The 18,335-nt window shown below is 43.1% G+C and overlaps 1 protein-coding gene across 1 annotated transcript in view; it reads left to right on the top strand.

The window, feature by feature from the left end:
• Window positions 1-18,335, top strand: part of agbl4 (AGBL carboxypeptidase 4) — a 400,664-nt gene that overhangs the window by 147,441 nt on the left and 234,888 nt on the right. Inside the window, exon 4 of the mRNA XM_024421584.2 lies at window positions 1,968-2,062. Within this exon, the coding sequence (XP_024277352.1) occupies window positions 1,968-2,062 (95 nt within the window). The remainder of the gene's footprint in view (window positions 1-1,967; window positions 2,063-18,335) is intronic.

The raw sequence follows: 18,335 nt of genomic DNA, 5'->3' as shown, positions 1-18,335 counted from the left end.
GGTGGGCCTACAGCACCCAACCGCCAGTCAGTCTTCCTGCGTGTGATGAGTGGGCTCCAGGCGGCGTAGGCCACACAAACCACTTAAAGACCCCAAAATAAAAAGACTCTCCAATTTGACTCCTCTCTCGTCCTCATCTCAATCTCCCATTGGCCTCAATTTATGATGCTGTAGGACTCTGCAGACTGGCGAGGATCACTGGAGAGTCACTCCTCATGATAGCTAACACAGCTAACACCACTAGCACAGCTAATACAGCTAGCACACCTAGCACAGCTAATACAGCCAACACAGCTAATACAGCTAACACATCCAGATGTGAGCCGCAGCATCAGCAGTACCAGCAGTTTTTGGATGTGGAAAGATTAATGTGTGCATAAGCACAGAGAGGCAATCACGGCTAGTGATGATTTTCCATGATAAAGGACAGGGACACACATGAGCTATGATGCAGTGTAGGGTACATGTGAGAGGCTCGGTGTCAGGGAAGTGGATGATGAATGATGACCCTCCAGTGTAGATCTGTCACACTCATGCCACTTCTGTTCCCAGTTAATGCCAGTGAAGGGTGAAGGTTTAAAGGCTTAAGAAATTCAACCCCCCAATGATGTGATCAATCTGAGAGCCAAACCTTACAGCAGCATCAGCACTGTACTGTAGGCCTATATGCTGTGGTTTGGTCTACTATGTTTTTTGAACAGTTGCTCAGTTTCTCCATCTACATGTTGTAAATAAATTCCCTCACAGGTAAGCTGGCTGGAGGATTAACTTTCAGGCATGCATGCTGTTGCAATGAGTTTGGACTATACAACAGTGAATCTGCCTAGATACAACACCATTGTGCATCATGCAATGAAATCAATAACAGGTCTCTATGTTTACGGGTCTCAGTGAAATATGACTTCAAAGAACACAGTCTTCTCTTCCTTGTGTGAGTCTTCATGTGATCCAGTGTTGAGCTTGAAGAAGAGGGAAGGAACCTCCTTTAATCACCTTGTCTTAACAGAAGCACGGAGACTGTTGCAGCCTGCCTGCTTTGGTGGAGTACAGAGCTCCCCCTTGGAGTTCAGACGCTTAACAAATAGATTACAGACATGAGACACAGCCACTGAATAAGACAATCTGAATTGGAGAAAAAGAAGAAAGATGACCAATGTAAGGCAGAGAATGAGGATGTATTTGCCTGAGGAAAAGCTGAAAGTAGGCTGGCAACAGATGTGCAGGGCAGTGAAGTGTAATTGAAATGCCAGCAGCGATGGTCTTATCTCCACGGTACAGGAGCCTGCTGCCAGTCTGAACATCAGTTAAATGTCATTTTACCTAAGTCTGAATCAGCCTGCCACAATCCCTGCTCCTGTGATGGCAAGGAGGGAGGGGGAAGAGGAGGGGGTGTTGTAATAGGATTTCAGTAGCACACAGTTCACTTCCACCACCTGGACTTAGTTGGTAATTTGATATGGTCCATCAATAGGATTCATTTACTGCATGGTGATATTATTATCATTATTTATATATTTATTATTCTCTCCACCTACCTATTTCTTCCCCTGATTCTAATCAGGGATCCTGGCGGAGGAGGGGGGTCCCAGTGCATTTCCTGGGAGAGTAGGACATATCCCTCACTCAGCCATGAATGAGGGTTTTAAAGCCAAGCTGGCCCCATGGTAGCCTGCCAGTTTCAGCATGATCATCTGCTAGGCCACCGTTTCACCACACTATCTGTTGACAGACATGTCTTTTCATCTCTACTTTATAGTGTGTTGTACTATCATGTATTGAAGCTCACTTTCTTATCTCTACTCTGACATAATAATCAGTCAGTATATACGATTGATGAGTGGTGTGTTGGCATCACGTTCCTCTATTTCCCTCTCAGTGCTCACCTTCTGATATTTCTACCTTTTCATATCATCCCCTTTTTCTTGTTCTTGAATTCTTCTAATGGAATGTTCACGTTTGTCTTTCAGAGGGTGATTTTCAACATTGTCAACTTTAGCAAGACCAAGAGCCTGTATAGAGATGGCATGTCTCCAGTGGTGAAGTCCACCAGCCGACCTAAATGGTACGTTCACGGTTTTCAAAATAAAACATTTAAACTGCACATTTTGGAACATGACATGCAATACAAGGACCTTCATGATGAAAGCTTAAACCCACACATTAACTGAGGTTTTACTTTAAACCTGAAACCTTCATGTTTATGATGATAGGAAAACCTACATGTAGTCAACCTCAGGCCATAACAGATCGATCCAGCAAAGCTTGTCCAAACTGTCAGAATCAGAGTCATCTAACAGGTGCATAAAGGGGCTGTTTGATCTCACTCAAACACGTCTTTACCAACGCAGTAGGTAGTGGTTGAGGGCAGATTTCTAGATTCTAACTTTTTCCAAAGTACCACTTGCTTGTTTATTATTTAGTTGTGCTAAAATTGGTCTGCTACAACCTATTCAACCTGTACCTCTAGTTTTCCAGACATTAAAAATAGTGTTTGAAGTTGTGAGATTGGATATGTTGCTAAAGATGTTCCGTTGCCATGGCAGCGATGCCCTGGTAGTTAGAGGGACAGTGACAGGGATGTTGATTAGAGAATTAGACATGAGGCAAGAGCAGTTACATACAGTACATAACGCTTTGTCGTAGACTTGGACCTACATAGGCTGTTGTTGTTTTTTTAGAGGGAGGATCAGCTTAATATTGCGGAAAGAATGTTGCTTCCAATGTAATTGTCTGCATCGTTTCCAATCCCCCATATTCTTTTGGTAAATATATATATCCATACACGCATGCATATATATACACATATATACATACACATACCTATATAGACATACATACTTTTTTAAAGAATATACCTTTATTATTATTCACCGCAACCCCTTCCGCCGATCCCCCAATTGGAGTAAACTAATAAACACTTCTGCTTCTACCTTCAATCCATACATCTTATACACACTCTACAGACACAGTCTACTTTACAATAGTTCTCTCTTGTTTGTTCTTAGTCCTTCCTCTATTTCTGATGTCCATCCAGTTTGATTTGTATTTGTAACTATGCTATTTCACAGAAGTTCCCAAACCTATATACATTCTACAGACCCTGTATGCTTTACACTGGTTATCTTGTTATTAGATAACCCTTCAGCTCCATTCAACCCTTCCCATCTATCTCTCAACATCACCCATTTTGGATTTCTATTTGCCATATATTTTTCAACTGTGCTGTGATGCTTCACAAAAGAATTGAACCTTCCTATTCTCATAGCTTCTACAGATTGTAAATTAAAAATAAACATTTTTGCTCAAATAATTATTATATTATTGATTGATTGACTATGGCTTTTCAAATCACCCAGTATTGCTATCTGTAGCGTTAGTTCTTGGCAAATGTTGCGATACTTCAGCCATTCCTGGACCTGTGACCAAAAACGAGCTACATATGGACAATACCAAAATAAATGATCTAATGACTCTGCCTCCTCACAGCAGAATCTGCAGAGCTGGGAAGATTGTATCCCCCATATATATAACATTCTATTAGTTGCAAGAATTTTGTATAGTAATTTATATTGAAAAATTTGAAGTTTTGAATCCGGCGTTGTTTTGCGTATCAATTCATAAACCATGTGCCATGGAATGGGTACATCGAAAATCTCTTCCCAACTATTTTGGCCCTTAAATGAAATTGGTATATGTTTTTATTTATCACACCTTTCTTTAACCATTTATGTTCTTTAATACAGGGCCGACATACAATTTCCTTACTTTTTTCCCCTTCTACTTGCCTCTTCCATTTTTGTGGTAATGCTGCAATTAATTGGTTGTAATTTTAGATAGAGCAGACATTTCCATATGGCTGTGTTAGCAGCATGTGCGACATAACTCCACGTACTTTATCAAAAGCCTTTTCAAAATCAGCTATGAAAACCAGGCCTGGTGTCCCCGATATTTCATAGTGTTCTATTGTTTCCAGTACTTGTCTTATATTATCTCCAATGTATCGTCCATGTAAAGAACCTGTCTGATTAGGATGAATAATATCTGACAATACTTTTTTAATTCTATGTGCCAAGCATTTTGCTAGGATTTTTGCATCACAACACTGAAGTGTAAGAGGTCTCCAATTTTTTTAATGGACTGGATCTTTATATATACCACTTGGGTCCTGTTTCAGTAATAATGATATCAGACCTTCTTGTTGCATGTCTGATAATCTACCATTTATATAGGAGTGGTTAAAACAAGCCAATAAGGGTCCTTTGAGTATACCAAAAAAGTTTTGTATACTTCCACTGGTATGCCATCCAGCCCTGGAGTTTTCCCATCGTTAAAGGCCCCAATTGCCTCAAGCAGTTCCTCCTCAGTAATTTGGCCTTCACATGAGTCTTTCTGTACAGATATATTAATTTTACATTATTATTAGGAAAAAAATCCATACAATTAGTTTCAGTTAGTGGAGATGGAGGAGCCTGAAATGAAAACATATTCTTAAAGTACTTTACTTCCTCTTTCAAAATATAATTTGGTGAATCATGTGTGACTCCATCATTTGTAACAAGTTTTAATACATTTTTTTTGGTAGCATTTCTATATTGAAGATTGAAAAAGAATTTGGTGAATTTTTCCCCATATTCCATCACTTTCGCTTTATTATTATAATATATTACACTGGATCTTTTTTGAATAAGTTCCTCCATTTCTTTTTGTTTTTCCTCTAACTTATTCTGTGCCTCTATAGTACCGTTTTTATTGCTATCTAACTGTACTGTTAGTCCTTCAATTTCCTTTGTTAATATGGACTCTTTTGACCTATTTTTCTTTTGTTTTATAGATGAGTACTGAATTGCATTGCCTCTAAAGGCACATTTAAAAGTGTCCCATACAGTAAGGGGATCTGCTGTACCTATGTTATGTCTGAAAAAGTCACTTATAAATTCTTCTGTCCTAGTTCTAAACAATTTATCATCTAGTAGACTTTGATTATATTTCCAATATCCTCACCCACGTGGAAATTCTGTAAGAGTAATATATATGCCAATTATGTGATGATCCGACCGCATTCTGTCCCCTATCAACACTTTTTAAACTTTTGGTGCCAGAGAGAATGGTATAAGAAAGTAGTCAAGGCGACTAGCTTAATTAAGCCTCCGCCATGTATATCTCACTAGGTCAGGGTATTTAAGTCTCCATATATCCACTAATTCCAATATATCCATGACATTCATGATTTCTTTAAGTGCCTGAGGGTGAAAGTTTGTAGTGTGATTTCCTTTCCGGTCCATAGAGGTATTTTAGACCGTATTAAAATCTGCACATGTGTTCAATTAGTTATATGTGAAGATATATAGAAAAGCTATATTTTTTATTGTATTGTTACAATCCATAACCGGGCTAGAATTGTATTTATTTTCCTCATCTATGAGAACTTTGCAATTTTTAAAATAACCATGGAGTAGTCTTTGAGTCTCTGAACAACTGGTTATCAATATATAGTTTATCAACAACGAGAGCTACTCGTTTCGCTTTTAATCTATTTTCTTTGAAAATTGGATACAGAACTTTGCACCGTTCTGCAGTGTCCTTCGGAAACTGATCATTCATGCCAATTTTGGTCCCAGCAAGTCTTTTACCTACATAGGCTTAATGTTCTCCTGTAACTGAAAACCTGTCCTCTGTGTCACACTGTTCTGTGTCAAACATAAGGCCCCTTCACAGCTAGCTCAACTAAAATGTCTGTTGTCATTCAACGAGAGACAAATCGTTTTTATGAACAAAAATAATATTGAAGAAACACTGAACCAAACATCTTGGTTAGATGTAAAATTGTGGGACTAAAATTTCCTCGGCTAAAACGTCAACATTTATGACAGATTTCTTTAGTTATCTTAGATTCATTTTGAGTATTTTGAGGACAACATTACTATTGCCAATTTCTTCTCATTTTTCAAGCGAAGGTCTTTTAAGGGAGTATGCGAGCGCACTCGTTCGGTTCACCTAGCCGTGTTCGGCTAGGCACCAACCGAACCAAAGCATGTGGAAGGCTTAAGACTGATGCATTAGAATTCCAAAACGGATGTGTCTGGGCCCATTTGCATGTGAACCGTTGGGTGCTTATGTGATGGCTGTCGGAGGTAATAGTCGGAGACTGATGGATGCAGAGGTGGGGCGGGAGGGTGTCGTGGGGCTGGCCGCTGTCTGCCAGACACACCGAGGCACGGGGCGTGCCCGTTCAACAGGAGCCTTGACATCTGTCATAAGGCGATCAAGGGCAGCCATTGAAACACCAGGCATCTGCCACAGGAAACTGTCGACGTCTGCCAACCCCTGGTCACAGGCTAATGGGGAGAGACAATGAGAATGAGATGCCAGAGAGCAACAATAAACTACTTTGCATCTCACAGCCAGATTCACACTTTTTACATGCCATGTTACCATAGGGCTGTTCTGACTCTTTGAGCTCCACTTTCTCTCAATGTGTTCCGTTCAATGGCTTTGTGTGCAAATTTGTTTTATCTTGATCTGGTGGGAAACTTTATGGGAAAATGTAAAAATAAAATACATTTAAAAAAAGATAACTTGTTGTGCTGTAAGAAATGCTATTACTCTATACTACCTTGTTATATTCCTGTTGTGAGAGAAAAAGTGGATACCTATCAATATTTTCTACAAGATGTGTTAAAGGATACAATGGGGAATAGATGTTTTTGGCTATTGATGTGGCTATATGTGGAATTGCAATAACCCTGTGCCATTTATGAAAGGGGAATATCCAACTGAGACCACTTCTGCCTACAAATGCCACAGTCCACCTCATCAAAGGACTGCGTGGGGAGGCCTAATCTAACAGTGGTCCCCCATTTCCACAACCCCAGTCTCCCCCCCACTGCCACAACCCCAGTCCCCCACTGACACAACCCTAGTCCCCCCAACCCCAGTACCCCCACTGCTACAACCCTAGTCACCCCCCACTGCCACAACCCCAGTACCCCCCCACAACCCCACTGCTACAACCGTAGTCCCCCCACTGCTACAACCCTAGTCCCCCACTGCCACAACCCCAGTCCCCCCAGTAACACAACCCCAGTCCCCCTGCACTGCCACAACCCCAGTCCCCCTCACTGCAACAACCCCAGTCCCCCTCACTGCAACAACCCCAGTCCCCCTCACTGCAACAACCCCAGTCCCCCTCACTGCAACAACCCCAGTCCCCCCACTGCAACAACCCCAGTCCCCCCTGCAACAACTGCAACAACCCCAGTCCCCCTCACTGCAACAACCCCAGTCCCCCCAACAACCCCACTGCAACAATCCCCCCCACTGCAACAGTCCCCCCTGCAACAACCCCAGTCCCCCCACTGCAACAACCCCAGTCCCCCTCACTGCAACAACCCCAGTCCCCCCACTGCAACAACCCCAGTCCCCCCACTGCAACAACCCCAGTCCCCCTCACTGCAACAACCCCCAGTCCCCCCACTGCAACAACCCCAGTCCCCCCCACTGCAACAACCCCAGCATAGTGGGAGGCCAATGCTGGGAACACTGTATGCAGCAAGGCACTAAAGTAATACTGCAAAAAAAAACACGACAACATAATACACTTTTTGGCTTAAATGCAAAGCCTTATGCTTGGGGCAAATCCAACACACCATTGAGTAACTGCCTCCTTATTTTCAAGCATGGTGGTGGCTGCATCATGGCATGGGTATGCTTGACATCGGCAAATAGTGGGGATAAAAAGTTTTTCAGGATAAAAAGAAACGTAATGGAGCTAACCACAGGCAAAATCCTAGAAAACCTGTTTCAGTCTGCTTTACACAGGACAATAACCTACAACACAAGGCCAATTCTACACTGGAGTTGCTTACCAAGAAGACAGTGAATGTTCCTGAGTGGCCAAGTTACAGTTTTGACTTAAATCTGCTTGAAATTCTATGGCAAGACTTGAACATTGCTGTCTAGCCATGATCCCCAACATCTTGACAGAGCTTGAAGAATTATGAAAAAAATGATGGGCTAATATTGCGCAATACAAGTGTCTAAAGCTCTTAGAGACTCACAGCTGTAATCGCTGCCAAAGGTGTTTCTAACTTGTATTGACTCAGGGACCTTCAAGTGAAGGTCTTTTAAGAGAGTATGTGAGCACATTCGTTTGGTTTGGCTAGCCGAGTTCGGCTAGACGCCAGCCAAACTGAAGCATGCTGACGCCTTAATAAATGCATTTATATATTGTATGCTATTGGAAAAATTATATTTTGGTTGTGTTTATGAAGGTCTTGGGCAACATCAAAATATGAAAAAAAATGTATTTCAAAGAATACAATAGCATTTTCATTCATTTATGTTACCGTAGGCTATCCATTGCCGCATGCTCACTGTGGAGCGCATTGGAACGGTGGTTACTCTTAGAAAAAGTTATATTTTGAAATAGAGCTCATCTCTTCAATTTGTATAGTTATTTGTCAATGTTAAGGGTTTTTGAATCCTCAGAATTAGCTCTTTCTGATACTGTATAGTAATCAAAACGTCTTACCTGTTGTGACTCTAAAGGAGGATTAAAAAAAGTTACGTGTTCTCTTAAAACTGCTGATATCACATTTATGTTTATGTTATCACAATTCTTACAACATATGTGTGTTAAATAGACATATTTAGGAAAAGTCAAGGATGGAGGGGGGCATGATTTTAAAAATGGCAGAGATATTTGAATTATTATGTCATATTGAGTCAAAATGACTCACTCGGCTCTTCTAGTGTTACATTGTGTGTGAAACAGTGAGGGAACTATGGTCAAGATGAATTCCCAGACTTGGGAGAAGACTAATAGGCTACATTTAACATTGCTGTCACTCTTAATAGTGGGCGGGGCCTATTGTTACTTTGCAGTCACTAACCCAGTGTTATCAACAAATTAGGTGGTGATACTGTTGATATTTTGAATAACAAAACTCCCTCTTGATTCATGGTTGAATAAAGTTTATTCCGTTGTCCCCAGCTGGAGCTGTTAGGCCTACATTAGGTAGACTAGTTACTGTAAGCCTATTGGTTTTAAGCTGTTTAATACTGCACTAATCATTTAACTCTGGTCATGTTTTAAGTAATTAAGCTCTTGTGGCCAAATATTTAAGGGACAGGCACAGCATGAGTACCTCAGTATTCTAATACCTTGTTTAATCAAGGCTCAGTAAAACTTTAGAAAGGCTTTTTAAACCCATATGAAAGAATGAATACAACTCGGTGAGCTTACTGAGACAAACATGACATCGTTTTTTTGGCCATAAGTGGTCAAGATGCTTTTAAAAGAGCTTCCATTTGCTTTTCATCATGACAACAAAACAGGCTCAAAAGTAGCAATCTTCTTTTGACATTGACAGATATTAAATAAATACAGTGCATTGGGAAAGTATTCAGACCCCTTGAATTTTCCACATTATGTTACAACCTTAATCTAAAATGGATTAAAATGTTTTTTCCCCTTATCAATCTACACATAATACCCCATAATGACAAAGCAAAAATTATTATATATATTTATTCCAAATCTATATATATATAAAAAAAAAAAGATTTCACATTTACATAAGTATTCAGACCTTTTACTCAGTACCTTGTTGAAGCACCTTTGGCAGAGATTATAGCCTTGAGTCTTCTTGGGTATGACACCTATATTTGGGGAGCTTCTCCCATTACTATCTGCAGATCCTCTCAAACTCTGTCAGGTTGGATGGGGAGCATTTGCTGCACAGCTATTTTCAGGTCTCTTCAGAGATGTTAGATCGGGTTCAAGTCCGGGATCTGGCTGGGCCACTCAAGGACATTGAGTGTTGTCATGAAGCCACTCCTGCGTTATCTTGGCTGTGTGCTTAGGGTCGTTGTCCTTTTAGAAGGTGAACCTTTGACCCGGGCTGAGGCCTTGAGCGCTCTGGAGCAGGTTTTCATCAAGGACCTCTCTGTACTTTAATCCATTCATCTTTCCCACAATTAGTCTCCCAGTCCCTGCCGCTGAAAAGATCCCAACAGCATGACACTGCCACCACTATGCTTCACCGTAGGGATGGTGCCAGATTTCCTCCAGATGTGATGCATGACATTCAGGCCAAAGAGTTCAATCTTGGTTTCATCAGACCAAATAATCTTGTTTCTCATGGCCAGAGAGTCTTTAGGTGCCTTTTGGAAAACTCCAAGAGGTCTGTCATGTGCCTTTTACTGAAGAGTGGCTTCTGTCTGGCCACTACCATAAAGGACTGTTTGGTGGAGTGCTGCAGAGATGGTTGTCCTTCTGGAAGATTCTCCCATCTCCACAGAGAAACTCTAGAGCTCTGTCAGAGTGACCATTGGGTTCTTGGTCACCTTCCTGACCAAGGCCCTTCTCCCTCGATTGCTCAGTTTGGCCGGGCGGCCAGCTCTAGGAAGAGTCTTGGTGGTTCCAAACGTCTAACATTTAAGAATGATGGAGACCACTGTGTTCAAATCATATCAAATTGTATTTGTTACATGCACGAATACAACCAACAATGCAGTTTTAAGAAAATAACTAAAAAAGTAGGAGATAAGAATAACAAATAATTAAAGAGCAGCAGTAAATAACAATATCGGGGCTTTATACAGGGGATACCGGTACAGAGTCAATGTGCGGGGGCACCGGTGTCGAGGTATTGGGGTAATATGTACATGTAGTTAGAGCTATTAAAGTGACTATGCATCGATAATAACAGTAGAGTAGCAGCAGTGTAGAAGAAGGGGACCTTCAATGCTGCAGAAACATTTTGGTACCCTTCCCCAGATCTGTGCCTCAGCACAAGAGAGAGAGAGAAATGGGGAATAGATTACATTTGCTGTATATATCAGTGAAAAAGTCACACTTTTGAAAATATTTTTTATATTTCTTCCAACCCGGAAGTCAGCCACACCAATGTGTCGGAGGAAACACTGTGCACTTGGCGACCTGGTTAGCGTGCACTGTGCCCGGCCCGCCACAGGAGTCGCTAGTGTGCGATGAGACAAGGATATCCCTACCGGCACAAACCCTCCCTAACCCGGACGACGCTAGGCCAATTGTGCGTCGCCCCATGGACCTCCCGATTGCGGCCTGGTGCGACAGAGCCTGGGCTCGAACCCCGAGTCTCTGGTGGCACAGCTAGCACTGCGATGCAGTGCCCTAGTCCACTGCACCACCCGGGAGGCACTTTTAACCCAGAAGTTGATTTCTATCCACAGGAGCAGTTCTGCCTGGGGCCCCTGGTTGTGCTACTGGGGGCTAGGTCGTGTTCCCCTGTGAGAGACAGCAATCAGATAAGAACCCATTGCCAAGTGCAGGGATCCATCGTAGACCTGAAGGTGCAGTAATAAGAGGAGATAGAGCACTGTATTTTGATTGTGTTACAGCAAGCAGTTTATGCCAGGTGATAAATGCTAGCGTTGAGGGAGCTGACATAGCTGGAGCACCTTGTGAGTTGCTGGCCCATTCTGACACCCTCCATCAGTATTAGTTTGATCAGAGTTGGGAGAGATGGGGTGATGGACAGTGTGTAATGTTTAGGAGATGTCAGCCAGTGAGTTAATGTTATGTGAATGGCCCCGGGCCATTGTTATCCAAATGGGACTTTTTATTGGAAGCCCTCCCACTTCTTGATATATCTCCCAAGTGAACTTCACTGCTCTGTAGTTAAGTGGATCGAAGCCAGTGTACAGCTCATGCGTGGGCGTGTGGAGTCAGCCTCTTCTCAACAGGTCTGTGGGCTTTTTAACATTCTGCTCATCCACCCCCGAGCTGCATGAGGAAGAGCTTGCAGACAATTGAACCGGCTGACTTCTGATCTCTCCTGTTTCCTTAGAGGAATATAGGATTTCCCTGTGAGGGGTTGGGCTCAAGCTATGACATGACTCATCTCTTTGCAGTGTGATTCTCTGATTTTTACCATCGCAGAGCTCCCCACCACCAGCCCAGCAAAATCCACCACTAGCAATAGCAGCAGATAATCACATCTTTCCTTTGTTTATTCTCTTGACTACTCCTCTCTCTATGGAGGAGCTCTCCTCCTCCAGATTGTCGTTGCATTACAAATGGATGTGAAACTGTGATGAGAGGATGCAGCCATAGAACTGGCATTCTCAGTTGTTTGTGTGTTGTGTTTGCGTAAGCTCAGAGAGTGTGCCATATTTTCCTCTGCTTTTCTTTCCAAGGTGTTGACCTTCTGGACAATGCTGTCTGCCAACAGGTCCCCTTGTGTTCACTTATTTGTTGGACTGATAGAGCAAAGAATTACTAAGCATCCTTTTTTCTCCAGAGCAAATAAAAAAATCTGTGTGTGTAATGTAATTCAGCGCATGGCATCCAGGCTTTTTCTAGTTGGGAGCATGCTGAATGGCAGAGTGGCTCAACCCACAGATGCTGCTGGGAGCTCCCAAGTTGAGGGGAAGAGAAGGAGATAACTTCTGTCTATAACAGCTCTCATTATGTGAGCTGAAGCAAGTGCCACAATATAGCACTACCTTTTAGACAGGGATTTATTGTGTTTTGCACTCAAACGTATATGCTTTATTGATAATTCTCTTCACGTCCAGAATTCTGTCAGCTGTAATTAGCATTTCATTTTTTCAGCACTCAGCAGCTTTCAAGTAAAAATAGACAGCCCTCTTAACTGAGCAAACAAATTAAGAGTTGGAGAAGGGAAAAGTAGAACAAAAACAGTGACAAAAGTTAGAGGTAGCCAGCCTTGGATAAGGGTTTTATTGTAACGGTTCTCTTGTGGGAAGTAGAGGCGGACCAAAATGCGGCGTGATGATTCATGTTTGTTTAATGAAGAAAAAACTATACATGAATAAACTAACAAAAACAATAAACATGAGAACTCAAAACAGCCCTATCTGGTGCAGGTACAAAGACAGGAACAATCACCCACAAACACACAGTGAAACCCAGGCTACCTAAATATGGTTCCCAATCAGAGACAATGACGAACACCTGCCTCTGATTGAGAACCATATCAGGCCAAACATAGAACTAGACAAACTAGACAATTAACATAGAATGAACCAGATCACACCCTGATCAACCAAAACATAGAAACATACAAAGCAAACTATGGTCAGGGTGTGACATTTATGAAAGAAAAACATACACACTAAGTGTTCTGTAAGTAGCAGTGCTCCGTTTTCAGTTGGTGGGGCAATTTTTATTTTGTACAAAATCCTTTCTGTGAGCATCTGATGCTACTAAATAGTAAATTCTATTTGGAGATGTCTTCAGCTCCATCAGGGCTCATGTTAACGGTAATTGCTCTGTCAATCACAGCAAGTCCTGCTGCGCTCTGGACCATTTAAGCCCTGGGTAAGGGAGGCTGGCCTCAGTGGGGGAGACAGACAGACAGCCAGCGTCTCAGGTCTCCCCTCTGCGTCTCTCCTCTCCCCTGCCCATCCGTCTCAAACATCCTGCTCTCCGATCACTACTGGCCACAGCAACTACCTTTGTCTTTATCACAGCCCAGACACAGTCGACAGTCCTAAATGTCTGGACATTTAAAAATAGTTTTAAAAAATAAATACAAAAATGCTCTTCAGGTCTCTCACAAGAGTATGTGGAGTATCTCATTTACTAACAATAAGGTAGTGTACCATATTAGCTAGTTATGTTTTCACTCTAACTTGTCCTTGAAAAGTAGCTTGTTTAATTTTGTTTTTATATTTTCAGCAAAAAAGTTATGGAAGTTTCAATGAACTTCAAACAGTGGCGGTCGCTGACTGGAGGGGGAGGGGTGGGGTTGGGAGGGGTTGGAGTTGTCAACAAAGCAGCATGGCAGAAATATGATGCCAAGGTTTCGAATTAGCGGTAGATTCTTTGATAAGATAATAAAGTGCTCTGTGCATTTGAACAACAGCATTAATACACCTATTTCACTTTTGCGTGTCAGAAACCGGATGACCACTGCTGCACATGCTGCCACTGTTTTGAACAGATTAGTTATACTATTTAGAATGAGCAGCCAGCTCATGAACGACTGAGTGCACCAGGGAGAACGCAACAAGCATGCAGATGCAATAAGTGAAAACACATTATCTATCTGGGGATAGCTAGCATAATGTCTCAAAGCATGATAGCCAGTTAACTTTGATAACTTCATATTTCCCAGTTAGTCAGATATGACTTTAGATAGACTTGAAATTGGGTAAGGGGAAAGGGGAAAGGGGAAAGGGGTAAAAAGGGGTAAGGGGAAAGGGGTAAGGGGTAAGGGGAAGGGGGTAAGGGAAAGGGGTAAGGGGAAAGGGGTAAGGGGAAAGGGGGTAAGGGGTAAGGGGAAAGGGGTAAGGGGAAAGGGGAAAGGGGTAAGGGGAAAGGGGAAAGGGGTAAGGGGAAAGGGGGGGGTAAGGGGAAAGGGGAAAGGGGGGGTAAGGAAAGGGGAAAGGGGTAAGGTAAAGGGGAAAGGGGTAAAAAGGGGTAAAGGGGAAAGGGGAAAGGGGTAAAAGGGGTAAGGTAAAGGGGAAAGGGGGGGTAAGGGGGGAAAGGGGAAAGGGGTAAGGGGGAAAGGGGTAAAAAGGGGAAAGGGGTAAGGGGAAAGGGGAAAGGGGTAAGGTAAAGGGGAAAGGGGAAAGGGGTAAGGGGGGAAAGGGGTAAGGGGAAAGGGGAAAGGGGAAAGGGGAAAGGGGTAAGGGGAAAGGGGAAAGGGTAAGTAAAGGGGAAAGGGGAAAAGGGGAAAGGGGGGTAGGGGAAAGGGGAAAGGGGTAAGGGGGGAAAGGGGGGTAAGGTAAAGGGGGGGTAAGGGGAAAGGGGGGAAAGGGGTAAGGGGAAAGGGGAAAGGGGAAAGGGGGGGAAAGGGGAAAGGGGGGTAAGGGGAAAGGGGAAAGGGGTAAGGGGGGGAAAGGGGAAAGGGGTAAGGGGAAAGGGGGGGGGAAAGGGGATACCTGGTCAGTTCAACTGAATGCATTCAATTGACATGTGTCTTCCGCATTTAACCTAACCCTTCTGAATCAGAGAGGTGCTGGGGGCTGCCTTGATCGATGTCCTTTCTCTGCTACCGCACGGCAAGCGGTACCGGAGTGCCAAGTCTAGGACCAAAAGGCTCCTTAACAGCTTCTACCCCCAAGCCATAAGACTGCTGAACAATTAATCAAATGGCCCCCGGACTATTTACATTGAACCCCCCCACCCCTCCATTTGTTTTGTACACTGCTGCTACTCGCTGTTTATTATCTATGCATAATGACTTCACCATAGTCACTTCATGTACAAATTACCTCAACTAACCTGTACCCCCGCACACTGACTCGATACCCCCTGTATATAGCCTCATTATTGTTATTTTATTGTGTTACTTTTTATTATTTTTTACTTGTGTTTATTTGGTAAATATTTTCTTAACTCTTCTTGAACTGCTCTGTTGGTTAAAGGCTTGTAAGTAAGCATTTCACGGTAAGGTCTACACTTGTTGTATTTTGCGCTTCTGACAAAGTTTTTCTTTGATTTGATGTCTTCTGCTCCCGGGGAGCAGGAGTTATTGGGGGATTAACTGACTCCCTTAACTGACTTCCTGTACTCCCTGTTGACCCACGACTGCATGGCCAGGCAAGGACTGCATTGCCAGGCACGACTCCAACACCATCATTAAGTTTGCTGACGACACAACAGTGGTAGGCCTGATCACCAACAACGATGATACAGCCTATAGGGAGGAGGTCAGAGACCTGGCCGGGTGGTGCCAGAATAACAACATATCCCTCAACGTAACCAAGACTAAGGAGATGAAGGTGGACTACAGGAAAAGGAGCACCGAGCACGTCCCCATTCTCATCGGCGGGGCTGTTGTGGAGCAGGTTGAGAGCTTCAAATTCCTTGGTGTCCACATCAACAACAAACTAGATTGGTCCAAACACTCCAAGACAGTCGTGAAGAGGGCACGACAAAGCCTATTCCCCCTCAGGAAACTAAAAAGATTTGGCATGGGTTCTGAGATCCTCAAAAGGTTCTACAGCTGCAACATTGAGAGCATCCTGACCGGTTGCATCACTGCCTGGTACGGCAATTGCTCGGGCCTCCGGCCGCAAGACACATCAGAGGGTAGTGCGTATGTGTAGAGGTCCTGCGTACGGCCGGGTACATCACTGGGGCTAAGCTGCCTGCCATCCAGGACCTCTACACCAGGCGGTGTCAGAGGAAGGCCCTAAAAATTGTCAAAGACCCCAGCCACCCCCAGTCATAGACTGTTCTCTCTACTACCGCATGGCAAGCATTAGCGGAGTGCCAAGTCTAGGACAAAAGGCTTCTCAACAGTTTTTACCCCCAAGCCATAAGACTAATGAACAGGTAATCAAATGGCTACCCGGACTCTTTGCATTGTGTGCCCCCCCAACCCCTCTTTTCACTGCTGCTACTCTCTGTTTAACATATATGCATAGTCACTTTAACTATACATTCATGTACATACTACCTAAATTGGCCCGATCAACCGGTTAGCCAACCACATTGGCTAACCGGACTATCTGCATTGTGTCCCACCGCCCGCCAAACCCTCTTTTTACGCTTCTGCTACACTCTGTTCATCATATATGCATAGTCACTTTAACCATACCTACATGTACATACTACCTCAATAAGCCTGACTAACAGGTATCTGTATATAGCCTTGCAACTATTTTTTCATGTCTTTTTACTGTTGTTTTTATCTCTGGGACCCACAGGATGACAAATCAGAGCAAGATTACTGAATGTAAGCCCTTTATTTACCTTCAGAGGTGAATGTATCAAACCAAGTGCTGTGATAAATTTTTTGTTGTTGTTGTGCACTCTCATCAAACAATATCATGGTATTTTATCACTGTAATAGCTACTGTAAATTGGACAGTGCAGTTAGATTAACAAGAATTTAAGCTTTATGCACATATAAGACATGTTTGTCCTGGAAGGTTGGATGTTACTTTCAATGTCATTCTAGTCAGATTAGCACGTTAGCAACAACCGTCTAGGGATAGGGACACCAATCCAGTAGAGTCTAACTAGCTAGCAAGCTACCAGCTAGTTATAGCTAGTTAGCTAGCTGCTTATCAAAGGTTATCAACTGGTTAATTTGACCAACAAATTGACCCGACTATTTATACATTTTTCTTCTCAAAATTAATGTAGCTGACTAATTAATTTGATATGCTCTGTGATACACCTGGTTTTATGCAATACAATAATTTTTTGTCCTACCAGAGAAGGTTCTAGCTAGTGTACTGTATCCCTCTGTCCTTTGACTCTTGTTGGATGTAATAATATATGCCATTTAGCAGACGATTTACATGCATGCATACATTTTAGGTATGGATGGTCCCAGGAATGGAACCCACTACTCTGGCGTTATACAATTCATTCCACAGGTGTTCGATGGGGTTGAGGTCAGGGCACTGTGTAAGCCAGTCAAGTTCTGTAAGGACCTCGCTTCGTTCACGGGGGCATTGTCATGCTGAAACAGGAAAGGGCCTTCCCCAAACTCTTGCAGCAAAGTTAGAAGCACAGAATCGTCTAGAATGTAATTGTATGCTGTAGCGTTAAGATTTCTCTTCACTGGAACTAAGGGGCCCGAACCATGAAAAACAGCCCCAGACCATTATTCCTCCTCCACCAAAATTTACAGTAGACACTATGCATTCGGGCAGGTAGCGTTCTCCTGGCATCCACCAACCCAGATTCGTCCGTCGACTGCCAGATAGTGAGGCGTAATTCATCACTCCAGGGAACACGTTTCCACTGCTCCACCACTCCAGCCGACGCTTGGCAACTCGGTAGTGAGTGTTGCAACCGAGGACAGACAATTTTTACGCGCTACACACTTCAGCACTCGGCGGTTCCGTTCTGTGAGCTTGTGTGGCCTACCACTTTGCGGCTGAGACGTTGTTGCTCCTAGACATTTCCACTTCACAATAACAGCACTTAAAGATGACCGGGGCAGCTCTTGCAGGACAGAAATTTGACAAACTGACTTGTTGGAAAGGTGGCATCCTATGACGGTGCCACGTTGAAAGTCACAGAGCTCTTCAGTAATGCCATGCTACTGCCAATTTTTGTCGATGGAGATTGCATGGCTGTGTGCTCAATTTTATACACCTGTCAGCAATGGGTGTGGCTGAAATAGCCGAATCCACTAATTTGAAGGTGTGTCCACACACTTTTGTATATATAGTGTATATTTTTGGGGGGGAGGTGACCAATCACAAAATGGGCGGGCCGCGACTAACTTCAAATCTATTATGCATTCATGGCATGCACAAACATAGCACTATATTACGTGGCTCTTATTATATCCTATATAAAGTCTTAAATACAGGCATTCTTAATATAAAATAGTTTGTAGAAAGGGTTACACCGT

This window comes from Oncorhynchus tshawytscha, linkage group LG05 (assembly GCF_018296145.1).
Source record: "Oncorhynchus tshawytscha isolate Ot180627B linkage group LG05, Otsh_v2.0, whole genome shotgun sequence".
NCBI lineage: Eukaryota > Metazoa > Chordata > Actinopteri > Salmoniformes > Salmonidae > Oncorhynchus > Oncorhynchus tshawytscha.
This window is presented reverse-complemented; position numbering and strand designations above follow the sequence as displayed.